General features: G+C 44.4%; 1 protein-coding gene across 8 annotated transcripts in view; it reads left to right on the top strand.

Annotated features, from left to right (window-relative positions):
- Positions 1 to 20,965, top strand: part of LOC132397425 (transcriptional enhancer factor TEF-1) — a 296,691-nt gene that overhangs the window by 219,584 nt on the left and 56,142 nt on the right. For 3 of the 8 annotated variants that reach the window (XM_059976194.1, XM_059976195.1, XM_059976196.1), the window contains 2 exons: positions 12,340 to 12,404; positions 18,487 to 18,711. In XM_059976194.1, coding sequence (XP_059832177.1) covers positions 12,340 to 12,404; positions 18,487 to 18,711 — 290 coding nt within the window. The remainder of the gene's footprint in view (positions 1 to 12,339; positions 12,405 to 18,486; positions 18,712 to 20,965) is intronic. The other 5 variants (XM_059976198.1, XM_059976197.1, XM_059976201.1 and 2 more) reach the window with 3 other exon arrangements.

The following is a 20,965-nucleotide window of genomic DNA, read 5'->3' as shown; positions in this document are numbered from 1 at the left end:
GTTATAGGGTTGGTCTTTGAGATGGTGCACCCCAGTCCAAGGAGCTGAGCACCAGATTTAGGCTGAAGTTCCCAAAGATTCCTACTTGGTAGAGAGCTTGTATTTGAGATGGTTGATATATAGAGTTAGGGGATGAGCTGTCAGAGGAAGTGATAGAGTTGGGTACAATAACAACATTTAAAAGACATTTGGACAGGTAAGAGGAAAGGAAAGATTTAGAGCAGGGATTCCCAACCTGAGGTCCACGAACCCTTGCTCCATGGCATACAAAAGTTTGGGAACCCTGGATTTGGAGGGATGTGGGCTTATATGCAGGCTAATGGGACTATCTCAGTGGGCAACTTGGATGGCATGAACCAAGAAATCTGTTTTTGTCCTTTACAGCTCTCTGGTCCTGCCTACTGAACACAAAAATAACCCACTTAAGTTTCAAGATTGTTCAATGTCATTTCCAGTACACGAGTTTTGAGGAGAACAAAATAATTGTTACTCTGGATCTGATGCAGCACAGAAATCCCCAATAAGATAACAAGCACTATAATAAAAAACATAATAAATATGAACATGGATGATAACTTATAAACATGGGTAGTAAACGTAAAGTGACATTAGGTACAGGAGTGGTGACAGGAAATGATGAAGTAGTGGTGGTTGGGGGTATGGAGGGTGGGTTAGTGAGTGGAGATGTTGATCAGCCTCACTGCTTGGGGAAAGTAACTGTTTTTGAGTCTGGTGGTCCTGGTGTGAATACACATAGCCTCCTCCCTGATGGGAGTGGGGTAATCAGTCCATGAGCAGGCTGGGTGGGATCCTTGATGATGTTTACCAGCACCTTTCTGTATATCTGTCCTTGATGGTGGGCAGGCTGATACCGGTGATGTTTTGGGCCGTTTTGACTACCCAGTGTAGGAGCTTTCCTGATGCTGCAGTACAGTGTTGGTACCATGCGGTGATTCCTGCCTAATTCCAATCCCTCAGTCTTTCGCTCAAAATCATGTGATCTGCTCATTATTTTGTGGAGTTAAGGAAATATTCTGCATACAGATTGCTTTTCCAATAGCACACAATGGTTGTAGACTTAGATTTGTCCGGAAAGCACTTTGGACTGAGCAAAGATTATGACAGCCGTGTTCAGATCCATGTTCTTTTAATCTTGCAGTTTGCTTTGTCAAGAAGCATCCTTTTTAATTGAAGCTTGCATACAGTCATGCAAGCTTGCATACATATTATCTTATATATGTATATATATGATAAACCTTACAAGCTTACAATTAAAATTTAAAATTAAAAGTTATCGATTTTAATTTTAAGTTAATTTTCCTTTTGAAAAATGAACTTCAGGTGTGATTTAAACATGATTAGATTGTGACAAGAGCTAATGCATGCAACATAGAACTTCGCAGTACAGACTATTCAGCCTACAGTGTTATGCTGACCCTTTAACTTACTCTAAGATTAATCTCACCTTTCCCTCCCACATAGCTCTCTATTTTCCTTTAACCATGTGACTATCTAAGAGTTTCTTAAATATCCTTAATGTACCTGCCTCTAACACCACTCCCGGCAGCTCAGTCCATACCCTCACCAATTTCTGTACTAAAGACTTACCTCTGACAACTCTCCTATACTTTCTCTCAATCAGCTTAAAGTCATCCCCTCTTGTCTCAACCATTAGCTCAAGAGATTCTGCAGATGCTGGAAATCCTGAGCAACACACACAAAGTGCTGGAGGAACTCAGCAGGTCAGGCAGCATTTATGGAAATGAATAAACAATCGATGTTTTGGGTTGAGACCCTTCATCAGGACTGGAAAGGAATAAAAAAGTTTTGGGGGAGAGGAGGGAGGACAACCTAGGTGATAGGCAGAGTGAGGTTTGTGGGAAAGGTAAAGGCTGGGGAAGGAATCTGATAGGAGAGGAGAGTGGCCTGTGGGAGAAAGGGAAGGAGGCGGGGCAGCGGGGGAGGTGATGGACAAGTGAGAAGAAGAGGCAAGAGGGAGGGGATTTTTTACTGGAAGGAGAAATTGATTTAACTGCCATCTGGTTGGAGGCTATGCAGATGGAATGTGAGGTGTTGCTCTCCCATTTTCAGAGTGGACTCATTGTGGCAAAATAAGAGGCCGTGGACTGACGTGTCGGAAAGAGAATAGAGTTAGGAATTAAAGTGGTTGGCCACCAGGAAATCTCACTTTTGGCAAACATAGCCGAAGGGTTTGCAGAAACAATCCCCCAGGTTCTGTTGAGTTTGCCCAGGGAAAAAGGTGTTAGCTGTCAAAGCAAGCTAGGGCTTTTCTCTTTGGAGCATAGGTGTACAAAATGATAAGGATCATAGATCGGGTGAACAGCCAGAGGCTTTTTCCCTGCTTGGGAATGGCTAACACAAGGGCATAATTTAAAAATGATTGGAGGAAAGTATGGGGGGGAGGTCAGAGGCAAGATTTTTACATAGAGTAGAGGCTGTATAGTGTACCCTGCTAGAAATAGTGATAAGGCAGTTCTGTGTTCTAAAACATTAACTGTTTATTCCCCTCCATAGACGCTGCCTGAGCTGCTGAGTTCTTCCAGCATTTTGTGTGTGTTGTTATAATTTACACTTCTCCAATGTTAGTTATGCCCTGCTTGATTTAGATTAATTTATTAATCACATGTAATTGAAACATACGGTGAAATGCGTCATTTGTGTTAACAGCCAACACAACCGAAGGATGTGCTGGCGGCTGCCCACCAGTATTGTCCTGGGACAAATGTAGCATGTCTGCAATATCAGCAGAACACCACAACCAAGGGTCAAAGATCACCTTTATTCGCCATGTATTTGGAATTTGCTGTGCTGTGAATCTACAACAGGTGTCATTCAAAAATTATAATAAAAAATTATATAAAACTTAAAATTAGAGGTTAAAGTATGAACATATAAAATGTGCACGTATACATAAATACTGATATATAAATACATATATACATATACAAATACAATGTTAACGGCATTATAATAAGTGGTTTAAAGTATTTACAGGGCAGTGCAATGATGGGGATTGTAGATAGAGGGGCTGGGGCTGGCTAACTAGAATGGTTGATCAGATCCATGTTCTTTTAATCTTGCAGTTCACTCTGTCGAGAAGCATTCCCTTAATTTTGCTTTGCTATTTATTGTCCAGCATTCGCTTCCATATGTTAGTGTGGAATGAACGTAGCACTCCAACACTGAGTTTCCTACCCATAGAAATTATGTTATTCTTCTGTAGATGCTGCCAGAGCTGCTGAGTTCCTCCGCCATTTTGCGTGTGTTGCACTGGATTTCCAGCATCTGCAGATTTTCTCTAGCTTGTTATGTTATTCTTGCTCAAATGCTCGAGCAGGCATTTAGTAATCCCAATCCTCCTCCTAATTTCAACATCAGCCCTACTGTCAGATGTTATCATGTTCCAAGTAATTGAACTTCCACTTTGATTGATTTGTTGCCCACTTTCACTTGGCATTTCTGTGCTTTCTTTCTTTTTTGTGATGACCATACCTTTTGTTTTCTTGTATTATTTTGGAAGACACAACATCATCAAAACAAACCCCTTTCTTTCTCCCTCCCTCCCACCCACCAACACTCTCTCACGCACAAAGTGTGAAGAGAATGCAGTTCCACAGTGGGTGGGGCCAACTTCAAAATATCTCTTCCTCCAAATGTAAAATGGAATTTATGATTAATTGTCGTTCAGTAACCACACACTTCTGGAGCATGGCACCTGGTAGGATTATTTAGACAAAGAGAACAGATCGCGTTTCCTTTGTCATGGAGTCAGCTGCTTGGGGGCAATTGCTAACAGGATAGCTTTAAGTACCTTTGTGATATAAACACATTTTGAAAATTGATCAGTTTTATAATTAGACAGAAGGCTTGATGAAGTTCGAGTTTAATTGTCATTCAACCAAGGCAGCCAAACCAAAACATTGTTCCTCCGGGGTCAAGGTACAAAGCTCAGACAATACAGTTGCACGTAGCATGTATAGTCACAAAAGCACATACAGTCACAAAATAATATTAGCACCTTTCAGCATACACTCACAGGCAGTTCCCCGACAGAGATTACCAGCTTCAGCTTTATTTAGAAGAACAAGAAGAATAGCCCTTAACTTAGCAGTGGAGTGATCGGGGCACCGTCATGACGGTATTTCCGTAGCAAGCTATTCTTGTTTTTACGAGGCCGAGTTGCTAGCTCGATGCTCAACATGACCTGGATTCGAAATCGGGACCCTTCACTCCGGAGTCCAGCACTGATACAATTGCACCACCAAGTTGGACAGTTTTATTTAGCTAAGGATAATTTGGAGGTGTTTCCATGAGCCAAGACAGTCAGTACTTTCCCAACAAGTAATTTTCCAACCAGGAAATTCCCATTGGGAAATTCAAGGGAAACTTCCATAAGACATAGGACCAGAATTGGGCCATTTAGCCCATCAAGTCGGCTCCACCATTTCATCATGGCTGATTTGTTATCCTTCACAGCCTCATTCTCCTGTGTTTTTCTCATAACCTTTGAAGCAGGGACGAGACAGGAACCTATTGATCTCCGTTTTAAATATACCTAATGACTTAACCTTGACAGCTGTCTGTGGTAATGAATTCCACTAACCTCTGGCTAAAGAAATTCCTCCTCATCTCCGTTCTAAGTACATGTCCATCTATCCTGAGGCTGTGCCCTCTGGTCACCGACCCTTGCAACAGAGGAGACATCCTCTCTATCTAGGCCAGGGGTTCTGAACCTGGGGTATACGGGCCTCTCGGTTAATGGTAGGGGTCCATGGCATAAAAAAGATTGGCCCTGATCTCGGCTTTTTAAGAAACATAGAAAACCTACAGCACAATACACGCCCTTTAGCCCATAAAATTGTGCCGAACATGTCCCTACCTTAGAAATTACTAGGCTTAACCATAGCCCTCTATTTTTCTAAGCTCCATGTATCTATCCAAAAGTCTCTTAAAAGACCCTATCATATCTGCCTCCACCACCATTGTCAGCAGCCCATTCCACACACTCACCACTCTCTGAGTAAAAAACTTACCCCTGACATCTCCTCTGTACCTACTCCCCAGCACCTTAAACCTGTGTCCTCGTGGCAACCATTTCAGCCCTGGGTAAAAGCCTCTGACTATTCACATGATCAATACCTCTCATCATCTTATACACCTCTATTAGGTCACCTCTCATCCTTCTTCGCTCCAAGGAGAAAAGGCCAAGTTCACTCAACCCGCTTTCATAAGGCATGCTCCCCAATCCAGACAACATCCTTGTAAATTTCCTCTGTATCCTTTCTATGGCTTCCACATCCTTCCCATTGTGAGGCAACCAGAAATGAGTACAGTATTTCAAGTGGGGTCTGACCAGGGTCCTATCTAACTGCAACATTACCTCTCGGCTCCTAAATTCAATTCCACAATTGACGAAGGCCAATACACCATACGCCTTCTTAGTCACAGAGTCAACCTGCGCAGCTGCTTTGAGCGTCCTATGGACTTGGACCCCAAGATCCTCCACACTGCCAAGAGTCTTACCATTAATACTATATTCTGCCATCATATTGGACCTACCAAAATGAACCACTTCACACTTATCTGGGATGAACTCTCTATCTGCCTCTTCTCAGCCCAGTTTTCCATCCTATCAATGTCCCGCTGTAACCTCTGACAGCCCTTCACACTATCCACAACACCTCCAATCTTTGTGTCATCAGCAAACTTATTAATCCATCTCTCCACTTCCTCATCCAGGTCATTTATAAAAATCATGGAGATTAAGGGTCTCAGAACAATCCCTGAGACACTCCACTGGTCACCTAATATTGGGTGGGTTTCAGTGAGACACCCTCTCATTCTTGTGCTATCTAAAACTTTCTGACCCCAAGTGGTGAGAATGTGGAGTTTGCTCCCACAGGACTTGACTAATGAGTTTGCACAGTCACTTTACTGTGTCACCTGTAAAGATCAGATTTCGATTCCCACTGCTGTTTGTTAGGGGTTTGTATGCTGCTCCGTGACTCTGTGGATTTCCTCTGAGTGTTCCAGTTTCACCCACATTCCAAAGGTGTGTGGCTTAGGGTTAATGAGTCGTGGGCATGCTTTGTTGGCACCGTAAATATGGCCACATTCGCGGCTGCCCCCAATGCACCTCAGAATGATGCAGTGACACAGTTTCGGTGTTTTGATGTACATGTCTGTATGAAATCCATTTGCCACTTCCCGGACTGCTGAAGATCCCGCTGTAATCTAGAAACCACTATCAACAACATCTCCAGATTTCATGCCGTCTGCAAATATTACATATTTCGGTAAGATGGGGGTGGGCTTGATCACAGTGGCCTCTCCGAGTCCAACAAATGGTGTAAATGGTGTTTAGTCTTTTATTTGTGATTGTCAGACCCTGTTGGACATTGGAAATGCAAAATACTGCAAGTCTGGTGGATTGGGGAGACCGGAGTCGTGGGGGTTGCGTAGCCACTGTTGGTCGGAGCAGGTCCTCGTGCCACAGCATCACCTATCACAGCCATCCAGGAGAGGAGGAGCCGGAGGCAATGTAGTAGAGAACAGGGGTAGCTTGGGCACACTGGAATCCATGCTGGGCTAGGAGATGGAGTTTGCAGGCTGGCTGTCCCGTTGGTGCAGCACTCCTGTGTTTGTCCTTGGAAGACAAACTGGATTGCGTTTTTCTGCAGCTTACCCAGTGCAAGATGAAGAACTGCTGCATGGTTGTGCTTAGTCAGGGCTTCAAAGGTTATAGGGAGAAGGCAGGAGAATGAGTTGTGAGGGAAAATAAATCAGCTATATATGAATGGTGTTGTCACCTTGATGGGCTGAATGGCCTGATTCTGCTTCTATGTGTAGTATGTCTCACGGTTTCCCCTTGAACTCCCTGTTGGGTTGAGTGTTGACTGTCCTGGCTCATGGAAACATCTCCTAAATTATCCTTAACTAAACAAACTTGAAGAGGAAAGTGACGTTAATCTCTGCTGGGGAACTGTGTGACTTTGTGTGTGTTGGAAGGTGAAAGTGACGTTAATCTCTGCTGGGGAACTGTGTGACTTTGTGTGTGTTGGAAGGTGAAAGTGACGTTAATCTCTGCTGGGGAACTGTGTGACTTTGTGTGTGTTGGAAGGTGAAAGTGATGTTAATCTCTGCTGGGGAACTGTGTGACTTTGTGTGTGTTGGAAGGTGAAAGTGACGTTAATCTCTGCTGGGGAACTGTGTGACTTTGTGTGTGTTGGAAGGTGAACATTAATCTCTGCTGGGGAACTGTGTGACTTTGTGTGTTGGAAGGTGAAAGTGACGTTAATCTCTGCTGGGGAACTGTGTGACTTTGTGTGTGTTGGAAGGTGAAAGTGACGTTAATCTGTGCTGGGGAACTGTGTGACTTTGTGTGTGTTGGAAGGTGCTTTTGAATTCTGCAGCCCTAGGCTGCCACTTGCTTGACATCATTGGATTCGAGATGCCAACAAGGACCAGCAAGGGTTGGAAAGGTGTAATAGTTCAAACTGTTATTACATCCTTTCATCCCTTGGTGGTCAACAGGCCAGCAGTAACCTGCAGTGAAATATCTCAGGGAGGTGCAGATATGGAGGACCACAGATGTTGTAGGGTTTTTTAGGGACTGGACAATATTTCAGATAGGAGGTGCTTGCAGTCTCTAATGTCACATGGGCTGGTTGCCCACAATATGACCATTGTAAGATTTCTCCTCACCTGGCTCTCGAGAGATTCCTGTCTTCAGTATTGCTGAGTTGCACATTCTGAACTTTCGGGGGCACTCATTGGTCAGGGTTGACCATGGATGTTGTGTCCAAGCTGTCTACATGGTATACACAGTACGATACGGAGAGCAGGCTCACCCTTTCCTCGTAGCTGATGAATCCAAAGCAACGGCTAATCCAGTTTGGCACCGGCTGTGTTGCAGGGGTTGCCACTCAATGTAGGACTGCCTTAGGGACTCTAGCTCCAGATTTTTCCTCAGAGTTTGCTCCCAAAGCCTTCCCCATGAGTTGGTATCACTGCAAGGCAGTGGAGGTTTGAGATCAGAGTTTTCCTTCTCCTAGATGAGCTGCCAACCACCCACCCTTGCCAAGGCTTGTCTACCCAATGCAACTGGTTTTAAGGTGCCAGTAACCTGTCTTACCTTTTCTCCTGTCAGTAGAAGTGGTTCCACTGGGCTTAGTAGCTAAGCCACACGTGAAGGGCAGGGGCTGGGCTTGGTTGTCAGAGGCTATTGGAGACACACATCATTGGGGTCGTTAGTAGATAGTGGGAGCTTACCCCCACTACCACCCCTGAATATAACAACCTTAAGGAACCCACATTTCGACCATGGAATAGTGTAAAACTGCATGGGCTACTCTGCCCTTGATGTTGTGCCAATCTTTTACCAACTCTAGCATCAATCTAACCATTCCCTTCTACATAGTCCATGGCCTTCCATTCTTCTTGCATCTATGTAGCTGTCTGATTGTCTTCTAAATATTCCTATTGTATTAGCCTCAACCACTTGTGTATTCCAGGCATGTATCACTCTGTGTAAATAAATAAACTTACCTCTGATGTCTCGCCTAAAATTTCCTCCATTCACGCTGAAAGGATGTCCTCTGCTGTTTACCATTGCTGCTCTGGGTAAAGTCTATGGGTGTCCCGCTCAATCTATGCCTCTTATCATCTTGTACACCTTGATCAATTCACCTGTCACCCTGTGTCACTCCAAAGAGAAAGCCCCAGTCTGCTCTACCGTTCTACTTTGCAAACAGCAGGTTCAGGTTTATTGTCATTCAATCATGCGCATGTATACAGCTAAATGAAATACCGCTGCTCTTGGGACCAAGGTGCAAAACACAGCACATAACATAATATTAACACAGTAACATTAACAAATAATTTTAAAATATTCTGTAGATGTACGTTCACATGAAGTGTATATATGTCATATAGTTAAATATACTACTGTATAATGTTAGTGGCACAGTCATAAATAACACGTACTGAGTGATAGCAGGGTGTTCCAACCAAACAGTCTTTGTTCTTTTACTGTGGCACCTTCTGCCTGATTGGTAGGAGATCAAAGAGACTGTGGGATGGATAGGAGGGGCCCTTAATGATGCAGCGAGTTATCAGGGACAGGGACCAATGTAGTTCCTTTAAAATGTACACTTAAACCCCAGGAGCCCTGTGTTCATTGCTGCCACACAGTGCAGGTTCCAAGGGTAAAAGAACATTGTAATCCATAACGATAAAGCATTAGACTGTATTTACCTGTCTGCACTGACACAGAGTGGACACGTTCTGTCAAGAAGTCAAGTTGTAACACAGTTACACCAGTGCCATGTGTTTGTCCTGTCTGTTGGCGGTGTGAAAGGGGATCCTTCGCATTTATGAGTGGGATTTAAACATATACTTAAGCAGAGGAAGAAGGTAATTGAAGTCTTAAAGCAAAATTTCTGCATCCCATTTACTCTATTTTAGGAATTATTTCTCTGTAAATTCCAAAGGGAGTTGCATCTCCCCAAACAGATCCTTTACTTCCAGTTGCAGGAAGGTCAGTGAGCCCCTGGTGGACAAAGGAAGCACTTCAAAAATAACATCAAAATCAGCCTGAAGAAATTCACCATCACATCTAAAAAGAAGACATTACATTCAAATTTTGGAAAGATGTTAATAAGATTGAAAAAGTACAAAGAAAATTTACAATGATGTTGCCTGGACTGGAGAATCTTGAATTATAGGGAGGTTGAACATGTCAGAACTTTATTCCCTAGAACATAGAAGACTGGGGGGAGATTTGTTAGAGGTTTACAAAATTATGGAGGGTATAGATAGGGTAAATGCAAGCAGGCTTTTCCCAGTGAGGTTGGGTGAGAATACAACTAGAGGTCATGGGTTAAGGGTGAAAGGTGAATTGTTTAAAGGAAATATGAGAGAATGAGCAGCAGTTGTGAAATGAGACACTGAGCTGACCGCTTGCCCTTGCTCAGACTGCACTGGAATATGTGGATCCCAGAATGGCCTCTGCAGTCACCCGAGGACCCACCAACAGGCAATCCCGCTGGAGAACATCATACTCGACTCGAGTGATTGCACTATTAGAGAATCATAGAAAGTACAGCACAGAAGCAAGCCCTTCAGCCCATCTAGTCCATGCTGAACCACTCTCATCGACCTGCACCTGGACCATACCCCTTCTGTCTATGTACCTATCGCAATTGCTCTTAAGTGTTAAAATCGAGCTTGTGTGCACCATTCACCCTGGCAGCTGTTCCACGCTCTCACCATCCTCTGAGTGAAGAAGTTTCCCCTTACTACTACTACTACGTATTTCTTCATTTGATATTGAGCCAGTTATGAATATTTTTTATTTGATAAAGAAAGGCAAAATGTAACTTCTGACTTTTCTGTGTGTTGGAAGGCAATGGTTTTCAGGTCCACTTCAGAAACTTCCGTGTGTGTGAGTAGGCAGATCCCACAACCCGCCTGGGTCGTAGGGCCCAGTACAGATGATTACTGCACCAGACACCGCCGTCTCTCACGGTTGTGGGAGAGTGTCTGGGTTGTAGCAAAGCTCTATCTGGTCCACTCTGCACTGCTGTCTGCTCATTTCTTCCTCTGCCTGCCCATTTTTCTTTTCCCCTGCGCCGGTCCCTTAAGAATGGTATTTGAGAGTCCACTTGATTTTGTTATATGGTCATAGCATCTCAGTTTCCTCTTCTTTACTGAGGACAGTAGATCTTCATGTGTTGGGTGATGGTTCTTCGTACCTTGTCATTTGAGACAGGGTCAGTGTAGGAGATGCTGAGGATCATTGAGGCATCTCATTTCCACTGCCTGGATCTTCTCTTGCAGTTCTGTTGTCAAAATCCGTGGTTCACGTACACACAGGAAGATGGAAAGCACGGGTGCATGCAGGAGTTTCAATCTGGATCTGAGTGTGATGTGATTGTCTCTCCAGATTAGTTTTAGTTTAGCCAGCGTTGCTGTTGTTTGGACTTCAGGCTTTGATCCTTGTTGGTTGATGACGATGCCGAGATACTCGAACCGTTCGACAGTCTCTAGTTCCTGCCCGCTGACTGTGATTTTTGCCGTGAATGGCTCCTTGCTGTTTCTTATCAGCTTGGTTTTCTCTGCGCTGAACACCATGCCCAATCTGGCAGATGTATCATCCAGATGATTCACAAGACAAGCCAATTCATCCCATCAACATCATCGGTGGAACCTGAAGTTGGTAATGATCCGTGCTCCAACCCTGACTGTGCCAATCTGGTGTTCCAGAGCTTCTGTCATTATTTGCTCCAGGAAAACGTTGAAAGGGTGAAAGGAGGTTACCTTGGTTACGCACATCTCAAATGCCATCTTTAAACTTCCTGCCACCCTGTTTGTTTCTTCCCTCAAGATGTACCTTGCGGGTTAGCACTAGTTAGTTGTAAACATGCTAGATTGGCGCCAGAAGCATGATGACGTTTAGGCACGCCCAGCACATTCTCAGTGGCGCAAATGATGCAGTTTCACCCTGCGTTTTGATGTATGTGACAATGAAAGTTGAGTTTTAAATCTCCCTATCTGTGTTGGTCAAAGACAAAGTAATCAAAGGAGGGGATTGGGGTTGATGGCCAAACAATGCATTTCACTGTTTTTGTCAATGTACACGTGACAAATAACACCAGTCTTTAAAGTATGAGAGAGAATATGTTGGTGGTGTAAGGGCAAAAAGAGAAGGGTAATGAGAATGTGGTTCCTAGCCTCTGATGTTTTTAGAAGCATAGTTTGAGGAGAAGTTGAGTTCAAATATAAGTAAGAAAAATGCTAAGAGGCAGAGTTCGAGTGGCAAGCAAATACATTTTTCCTTGGGCAGAGATGGCTAATACAAGGGGGAAAATTTTAAGGTGTTTGGATGAAAGTATAGGGGGATGTCAGGTGTAAGTTCTTTACACTGAGAGTGGTGGGTGTGTGGAACACCCTGCCGGGGTGGTGGTATAGGCTGATACATTAGGGATATTTAAGAGACTCTCAGATAGATGATAGAAAAATGGAGGGTTATGTGGGAGGGAAAGGTTAGATTGATTGTGGAGTAGTTTGAAAGGTCAGTACAACATTGTGGGCTGAAGGGCCTGCAATATATGTTCTATGAATAAAGGGAGCGGAGATGGGAGAGGATGGAGTTCAAGTGTTGGCATTGAGCCCTTGAACCAAACGGCTCACGTCTCTGCTACAAGTATTGTGTAGTCTCCCTCCTTTACTACCTTTTCCTCATGTTGCGAGGTTTGAGCGCATTCAAACATCCATCCCTATGTGTGTTCAACGGTCTACATTGTTTCTGTTTTGCAGGTCGCAATGAGCTGATAGCCAGGTACATCAAGTTGAGAACAGGGAAGACTCGGACCAGAAAGCAGGTAAAATAGATTGACGGGAGAAGGGTGCACGCTGCTGAGACTTGCCGTGGTCTCCTTCGGGCTGGGTCCTTCACATAACCGCTGCAGAACACCGTTGGCTCGCTACTTCTAACTTGCACAATGCTGTCATCACTGCAGTCGCGTTCACTGAGACAGGGATGTTCCTGCCTGTCCTGGACCTTCGTCAATTAATTAACTTAAGGGATTAACAGCTCTCTTTCTCAAATGGTTGCTAATATTGGAGTTAAACGTGTGCGCATTTCACAGTTCACAAGTACGAAAATAAATGTCATACCTTGGCACTTGACATTGAATCAGAGTCACATTTAATATCACCAGCATGTCATGAAATCTGTTGTTTTACAGCAGACATACATTGCAATGGATAATAATAAAAATACTATAAATTACAATAACAAATAAAAATTAAATTAAGTAAATAGTGCTGAAAGAGAGCAAAATAATAGTGAGTTAGTGTTCATGGGTTCATTGTCTATTCAGAAATCTGATGATGAGGGGAAGAAGCTGTTCCTGAAATGTTGAATGTATGTCTCCCTCTTCCTTGATGGGTGATGGCGGTCCTTAATGATCTTTTTGAGGCATCATCTTTTGAAGGTGTCCTGGATGCTGGGGAGGTTAGTGCCCGTGATGGAGCTGGCTGAGTTTACAACTTCCTGCAGCTTTTTCCAGTCCTGTGCAGTGGCCCCTCTGTACCAGGCTGTGATGCAGCTATTTAGAATGCTCACCGTAGCACTGCAAGTGGTAAGGGAACGGTCGGGTAGAGAGTGAATCTCTACACTGGGATTGAGGGCCCACCGCCCAGGGCTCACTGCTGCCATCAGGAGGTACAGGACCCTCGGAACCCTCAGGACCCACTCCACCTGCTTCAGGAACAGTTATTACCCTTCAAACATCTGGCTCTTGAACCAGAGGGGAGAACTACACCCAACTCATCCCATCACTGAACTGGATGGACTTTCAAGGACTCTTCATCTCATGTTCTCAATATTTATTAGTTATTTATTATTATTATTTCTTTTTTTTCTCTTTTCACATTTGCGCAGATTTTTTTTGCACATTGTAGTCTGCCCTGTGGGGTGTGGTTCTTGTATTTACTGTGTTGCCCATGAGAAACTGAATCTCAGGGTTGTATATGGTGACATATATTTGCTTTGATGTTAAATTTAAGCAAGAAAACAAGTGGTTATGAAACACTTCTACCCCTAGAGGGTGAAAGAAATGGTAGACATTTGGAACAAGGGGTGTGGGCTATGCAGGCTGAACTTCCCTCCTTAATTGCCCCTCCCTCATTGTCCTTGAGAAGGTGGCGGTGAGCTGCCTACTTGAACCCTTGCGGTCCTTGATGTGTGGGTGGACCCACAGTGCTGGTATGGAGGGAGTTCCGGGGTTTTCCCCCAGTGGTGGTGAAGGAATGGTAATACATTTCCAAGTCAGGATGATGAATACCTTGGAGGGAATCTTACAGAATAGAGGTTTCCCTCTGCTTCTGCTGCTCTGGGCTGGATGTTGTGGGTTTGGAAGGTGCCATTGTGGCTTTTGAGTACAGGAGATGGGATGTTATGTTGAAATTGTATAAGACATTGGTGAGGCCTAATTTGGAGTATTGAGTCTAGTTTAGATCACCTACTTACAGGAAAGATGTAAATAAGATTGAAAGAGTGCAGAGAAAATTTACAAGGAGTTGCTGAGACTGGAGGAACTGGGTTATAAGGAATAATTAAATATCACCTCGATTGTAAGAGATTGAGAGCAGATTTGAGAGAGGTATACAAAATTATGAGGGCTGTAGACAAGGTAAATACAAGCAGGGTTATCCCACCAAGTGTGAGTGAGGCTAGAACTAAAAGTCATGGGTTAAGGGTGAAAGGTGAAATGTTTAAGGGAAACATGGGGGGATACTTTTTCACTCAGAGGTTTGTGAGAATGTGTAACAAACTGCCAGCACAAGTGGTGAATGTGGGGTTGGTTTTTGACATTTCAGGGCAATGTGACAGAAACACGGAAAGGAGGGGTATGGAAGGCTATGGTCCAGGCGCAAGTTGATGGGGCGAGGTAGATTAATGGTTCAACACGGGCTCTATGAGCACAGGTTGAACCACACTTTAATCATCTGCTGACAAAACCTCTTTTTTATTTAAAACAATAGAAAAATTATTCAAGAAGTCAAATCATGACTTGTTACATCATGAGCATCACAACAGCTCTAAATGCAATCAGTCAGACAATCTCTATTGACCAGAGCCCACAGTCACAAATTGCTTCTCTGTTGCTAAGTAAGCCCCTGTGTGCTAACCCAGTGCATCTTTCCCCGGTGACATTATCTCGTTAGTTGAGCTGCATGTCCAGTTAATGCACCTTTTTGTGTGTGGACAGGTTGTTTTCCAGTCCCCCTGGGTGTTTTTGATGATTAATGAAAGTAATGGCCACATCAGCACCCCCTATCACTCTTGCCTGTTGTACCTGAGGTCAGGTGACTCAAAGACAAAGTTATTGGGAGTCACGGTAGCATGGAGGTGAGCAAGACTCTGCTACAACTCAGGCTGTCAGAGCGTGGACTTGAATTTAAGCATCCTCTGCAAGAAAATTTGTACATATCTTCCCATAGGTTTTCTCCGGGGGCTCTGGTTTCCAAAGATGTACCAGTTAGTAGGTTCATTATTATTGTAAATTGTCCTTTGATTAGGCTAGGGTTAAATCGGGAAATTGCTGGACAGCACAGTTCAAAGGGCTGGAAGGGCCTGTTCTATTCTAAATTTCTAAACAAAAATAAAAATGAAAAAATATTAAATTTTGTATATTTTGCCACTTGTGATTAAAGATCATTGGCTGAGTGCGATGAGATTAAAGATTGGCAGAGTGCGAGGAGATTAAAGATCATTGGCTGAATGTGAGGAGATTACAAGATCATTGGCAGAGTGTGAGGAGATTAAAGATCATTGGTCAAGTGCGATGAGATTAAAGATCATTGGCTGAGTGCGATGAGATTAAAGATCATTGGCTGAGTGCGATGAGATTAAAGATCATTGGCAGAGTGCCAGGAGATTAACGATCATTGGCTGAGTGTGAGGAGAATAAAGATTAGCTTTATTTGCCATGTACATGGAAACACATAACAAAATGCATCGTATTACGTCAACAGCTAACAGAGTCCAAGGATGTGCTGAGAGCACCCACAGGAGTTGCCACGTTTCTGGTGCCAATTTAGCATGCCCATAACTTCCTAACTGTTAACTCGTACATCTTTGGAATGTGGGAGGGAACCAGAGCACCTACATTGTCATGGGGAGAGTGTAGAAACTCCTTTCATGGAATGATGGGATTTGAGCCCTAATCATTGGTACTGAGGCCACTACACTATCGTGCACCGTACACTGCAATAACAGGGAAACGCATGGACTGAAGCCAAAGGGCCTGTATCCATGATGCATTGCTTTATGTTCACCAGCTCGTTTACCTAACCTCGTCCCATTTGCCTGCGTTTGGCCCACGTCCCTATAAACCAGGGTACTCAACCTTTTTTATGTCATGGATCCTTACCATTAACCGAGAGAGCCCAGGTTGGGAAACCCTGGTCTAAACCTTTACTATTTATGTACCATATTCAAAATGTAACTGTAGCTGCCCATGCCTTCCTCTGGCAGCTCATTCCATGTACTTGCCCCTTGGTTTCCATGCAAATTTTTCCCTGCTCACCTTAATTATGTTTCTGTAGATTTAGCCTCCCCTACCCTGGGAGATAAAGACCGTTTCCCCCAGCCCTCCTGTATACTTCCATCCCTCTCTCTTGCTCAGCTCTACCTTTTCTCTTGTCCTCACCCACCTGTCACCTCCCTCTGGTGCCCCCCTTCCCCCTCTCCCTTTGTCCACTCTCCTTTTCTATCAAATTCCTACTACTTCAGCTCTTTGCCTTTCCCAGCTGTCACCTCACCTCAGCTTCTTACTTTATCCCCCTCCCCCACCCAAGGTCTCACCTATCACCTCCTAGCATCCTTCCTTTCCAGTCCTGATGAAGGGTCTCAGCCCAAAACATTGACTGTTTATTCATCTCCATAGATGCTGCCTGACCTGCTGAGTTCCTCCAGCATTGTGTGGGTTGCTCTGGATTTCCAGCGTCTGCAAAATCTCCTGTGTTTTTGATCTTTCACCTTACCTCTTCCCTTCGTGGTTTTATAAAGGTCACCCCTCAGCCTCCTTCGCTCCAGGGAAATGAGTCACAGCCTGTCCAATCTCTCTTTATGACCCAGGATATCTGATCTAGTAATGGATGTGATTTGTTCCTGCATTTTCTCCTACTCCATGATACTCATCTTTTCAGCTAGGTGACCAGCCCTCCGAGTGTGATCTCACTGGCGTCATGTCCAATTCAAAGTTCAAAGTGAATTAGCAAAGCACAATATATGTCACCATTTTCTTGTGGGCAGTCACAGAAAATCCAAAGAACAACAATTGAATCAAAGAAAGATCACATAAAGCAAGAGGAGCAACCAGCATGCAAAAGACAACAAATTGTGCAAACACAAAAGCACAAAATAATCAATGAATCAACAAGAATTGAGAGTGTGATGAAGAGTCCTTGAAAGTAAGTCCATAGGTTGTCAGAACGGTAAAGCTGAGTGAGGTTATCCCCTCTGGTTCAAGAGCCTGGCTGTGGGATAATAACTTGACTTGAACCTGGTGGTGTGGGTGTTGAGGCTGCTGTGCCTCTTTGGTGAAGGCAGCAATGAGAAGGGACCTTGACCTGGATGGTGGTCATCGTTGAGATGGACACTGTTTGACATGACCACTGAAGGCAAACATGTTAAATTCCCCCTCCATCATCCTGTCTGCCTGTGTCACCACTTTCGAGAACTATATACCTGCTCCCCCTAGGTTTCTCTGGTCATCAACAATATCCAGGTCTGCTATTTACTGTCTAACCCCTGGCCTAGTTTAACTCACCAAACTACAGCATTTCACTTGACAAAATTAATTTCCAAGTCTCAACTCTTCATAAGACATAGAACCAATCAACCTTAGCTTTAAATATATGAAATGACTTGACCTCCACAGCTGTATGTGGCAAGGAATTCCTCCTCGCCTCTGGACTCGTGTCCTGATGAATGTCCTCTGCCCGAAATGTTGACCATTTACACTGCTCCATAGACTCTGCTTGGCCTGCTGAGTTCCTCTGGCATTTTGAGTGTGTTGCTCTGGCTGATGAGGTATTTGCGTTGATGAGCAGGTGTACAGGTGTACCTGATGAGGTATTTGCGTTGATGAGCAGGTGTACAGGTGTACCTGATGAAGTGGCCAGTGAGTGTACATGGCAAATTTCATTGATCCTTGATCCAAGGTGCTTTATCCTGGTGATTATCTCCAAGGTCTTTTGGAGTCTTTCCAAACCTCAGGATCAGCCATAATCACTACAAATCTTTTCTGAACTCCTTTTTCAGGCCAAACACATGGATTGGAATTCTGTTTTATCAATTTACTGATTCACATTGTGTCAATTAATTGGATTGAAATCTGCTTCTTAATCGAATTCTTTACACACGGGACAAATGGGGTCTTGGTTTTAAAACTTGCATGCTTTTTCCTTGGTTTATTTTGGGCGCATTAAGTCTGCAGCGCAGCTGCTAATATTTTTATTCCTTTGAACTGATTCTGGTCAAAGTCTGCTCTTCTGACAGTTTTTTGACATTTTGTTTGTGCATGTTTATAATTCTACTTGCTGTGGTGACTTGCTCTCAGATCCAATTAATTGATGGCAATAACATTAGAGGAAGGCAAGGTGACATTCCGGACTCTACCTCTCACCTGGCGGTACCGTCTCCGACCCTGCGCACACGACCACAGCCTTGTGGAGGTCTCTGCAGTGATGACACGTGCAGCTGCGCTGGTGCATAGTTGCATTTTGCCTGCTGGGAATGCAAATCCCTCCAAGTGCTAAGCTCATTAAGAAGTTGTAGATGATAATGTTTTCCATAAACTAAGCAGCGGCAATCAACTGAGGACAGAAGACTTATTTCACCTTTAATTTGCCTTTTCTTTTGTGTCTTGTTTCGTGGGGTTCACAATGTAGGTGTCTAGTCATATACAGGTGTTAGCAAGAAAGAAAGTTCGAGAAATTCAAGCCGTCATCAAGGTACGTCCGGCTAGCTTCTTCGCACAGGGGCTTTTGTTTCCATGGTTACAGGCTTTTTTTTTCTCTCTTTTGTTTTCCTCCCCACCCCTATCCTTGCAGGTGTCTAGTCACATTCAGGTTCTTGCCAGAAGGAAATCTCGGGAGATTCACTCCAAGCTGAAGGTATGCGCTTCTCTGCTTTGGGCTTGCTGTGGCTCATTCCCACCTTTCTGCTCTCCCTTCCGCTGAGTTTGCCTGCTCCTCTGGTGACGCTCTCTCTGAGTCTCTTCCCGCCCGCCCTGCATGAGTGCTGTTTTAAATTTACCCCTCAGGGCTATATGCTCTTCAGAGATCTGAGATTCCGCAGACGCTGGAAATCTTGAGCAATGCACACACAATGTGGGAGGAACTCATCAGGTCAGGCAGCGTCTGTGGAGTGGAATAAGTCGGTATTTTGAGCAGAAATGTCAGGACTGGAAAAGAGAGGGCAGAAGCCAGAATAAAGAGGTGAGGGGAGGGGGAGGATCACATGCTGGCAGGAAATAGATGATTCCTCCTTCTTCAGCCCTAAACCTCTTCCACCTTTCACCTCCTATCTTCTCAAACCATCCCAATCATCTCCACCTCCCCCACCCGTCTACCTTCCCTCTCACCTGGATTCACCTGTCACCCGCCAGCTTGAGCACCTCCTCTTACTCTGGCTCCAGTCCTCTTCCTTTCCAGCACAGACGAATGATTTCGGCCCAAAACATCGACTGTGTTTCCCTCCGTAGAAGCTGTCTGACCTGCTGGAGTTCGTCCAGCATTTTGTGTGTATTACTCTTCGGAGAGCAGATCAAAATAATTTGCCCAATACCGGCAGGAGAGTACATTTGGATTGAAGATGATGAAAAATACCTGATTTGCATAAACCTTTAAAAATGTGTGCAATTTGCAACAAAAGTGATCATAAATCTGGTGTTTGTGCGAAACGTGAGAACTCAAGATCATAAGACACAGGAGCAGAATGAGGCCATTCAGCCCATCAGGTCTGCTCTGCCATTCCATCATGGCTGATTTATTATCCCTCTCAGACCCATTCTCCTGCTTTCTTCCTGTAATCTTTGACACCCTTACTAATCAAGAACTCTGCTTTAAATATGCCCAATGACCTGGCCTCCACAGCCGCCTGTGGCAATGAATTCCACAGATTCACCAGCCTCTGCGTTACTGCCACCATTGCTCAGGGCAACAATGAAGGCCCTCCATCTTCATTGCTTCTTCTGTCAGCCCTGAGCTGAACCCCTGAACTTGGAGGACCGCTGGACCACTCTGGCCTCTACCCTTTGACCTTTTGGGCATGGGTAACCCTACCTAGAAGAAAACCACAAGCCCTAACACAGCTCTGTGGGTCACTGAGGCACTCAAGCCTCCAAACCCTACAACAAAGTTGTGGTCTTCTTGGAGGTCACCACCCTCTGGCTGAAGAAATTCCCCCTTATCTCTGTTCTAAAGGGACAGCTTTCCTCAGGAATTCTAGGAGAGTTGTCAAGCAAGATATTCCCTTAAAGAAGCTATGCTGACTTAGGCCTATTTTATCACGTGCCTTTAAGTATCTGAAACCCCATCCTTAATAATAGACTCAGACTTCTTTGCAATCACTGATGTCCAGCTAACTGGCCTATAATTTCCTTTCTTGTGTCTCCCTTCTTAAGGGACATTTGCTTTAGGACAACCTGGCACAGTCCTTGGGCAGGCCAGTTATTAGAATATAAAATAGTGCAGCAGAGCACAGGAACAGGCCTTCAGCCCACGACGGCTGTACTGAACGTGACGCAGAGGAGGACTAAACCCAACAGCTTGCACATGATCCATTGCCAGTAGATTCATGTGCCTGTCTAACAGCCTCTGGTATCTGCCTCCACCACCCCGGGAAGCCCATTGCAGACACTTACTGCTCTCTGTGGGGGAAAAACATTTGCCTACACATCTCTTAAACCTTCCACTCGTACCTTTAATGTATCTCCCCTGGTATCTGGATGGTAGAGCAACACAGCACAGGAACAGGCCCTTTATTTCATAAACTTATATCAGATCTCCTGTCAGCCTCTGACTTTCCAGAGAAAACAACCCATGTTTGTCCAACCTCTCCTTATCAATCATACCCTCCAATCCGGGATGCACTTCTACTGCCTCTCCGACACCTCCACGGCCTTCCTGTAATCCAACTGTACACCATATTAGCCCTGAGCTTTAAATTTGGTCTGTTCTGATAAGCAGACACACTCACACTCTCACTTACTCAGAATATCACTCTCTCTCACTTTTTCACATTCTCTCTCACACACACATTCTCACTCTCTTACTCTCACACACTTTCTCTCACACTCTCTGTCACACTCACTGACTCACACTCTGTCATTCTCTCACACTCTCACACACTCATTCTCTCACACTC

Source organism: Hypanus sabinus, chromosome 7, assembly GCF_030144855.1.
Source record: "Hypanus sabinus isolate sHypSab1 chromosome 7, sHypSab1.hap1, whole genome shotgun sequence".
NCBI classification, from domain to species: domain Eukaryota; kingdom Metazoa; phylum Chordata; class Chondrichthyes; order Myliobatiformes; family Dasyatidae; genus Hypanus; species Hypanus sabinus.
Note: the sequence above shows the minus strand (reverse complement) of the source record. Positions and strands in the feature narration are given on the sequence as shown.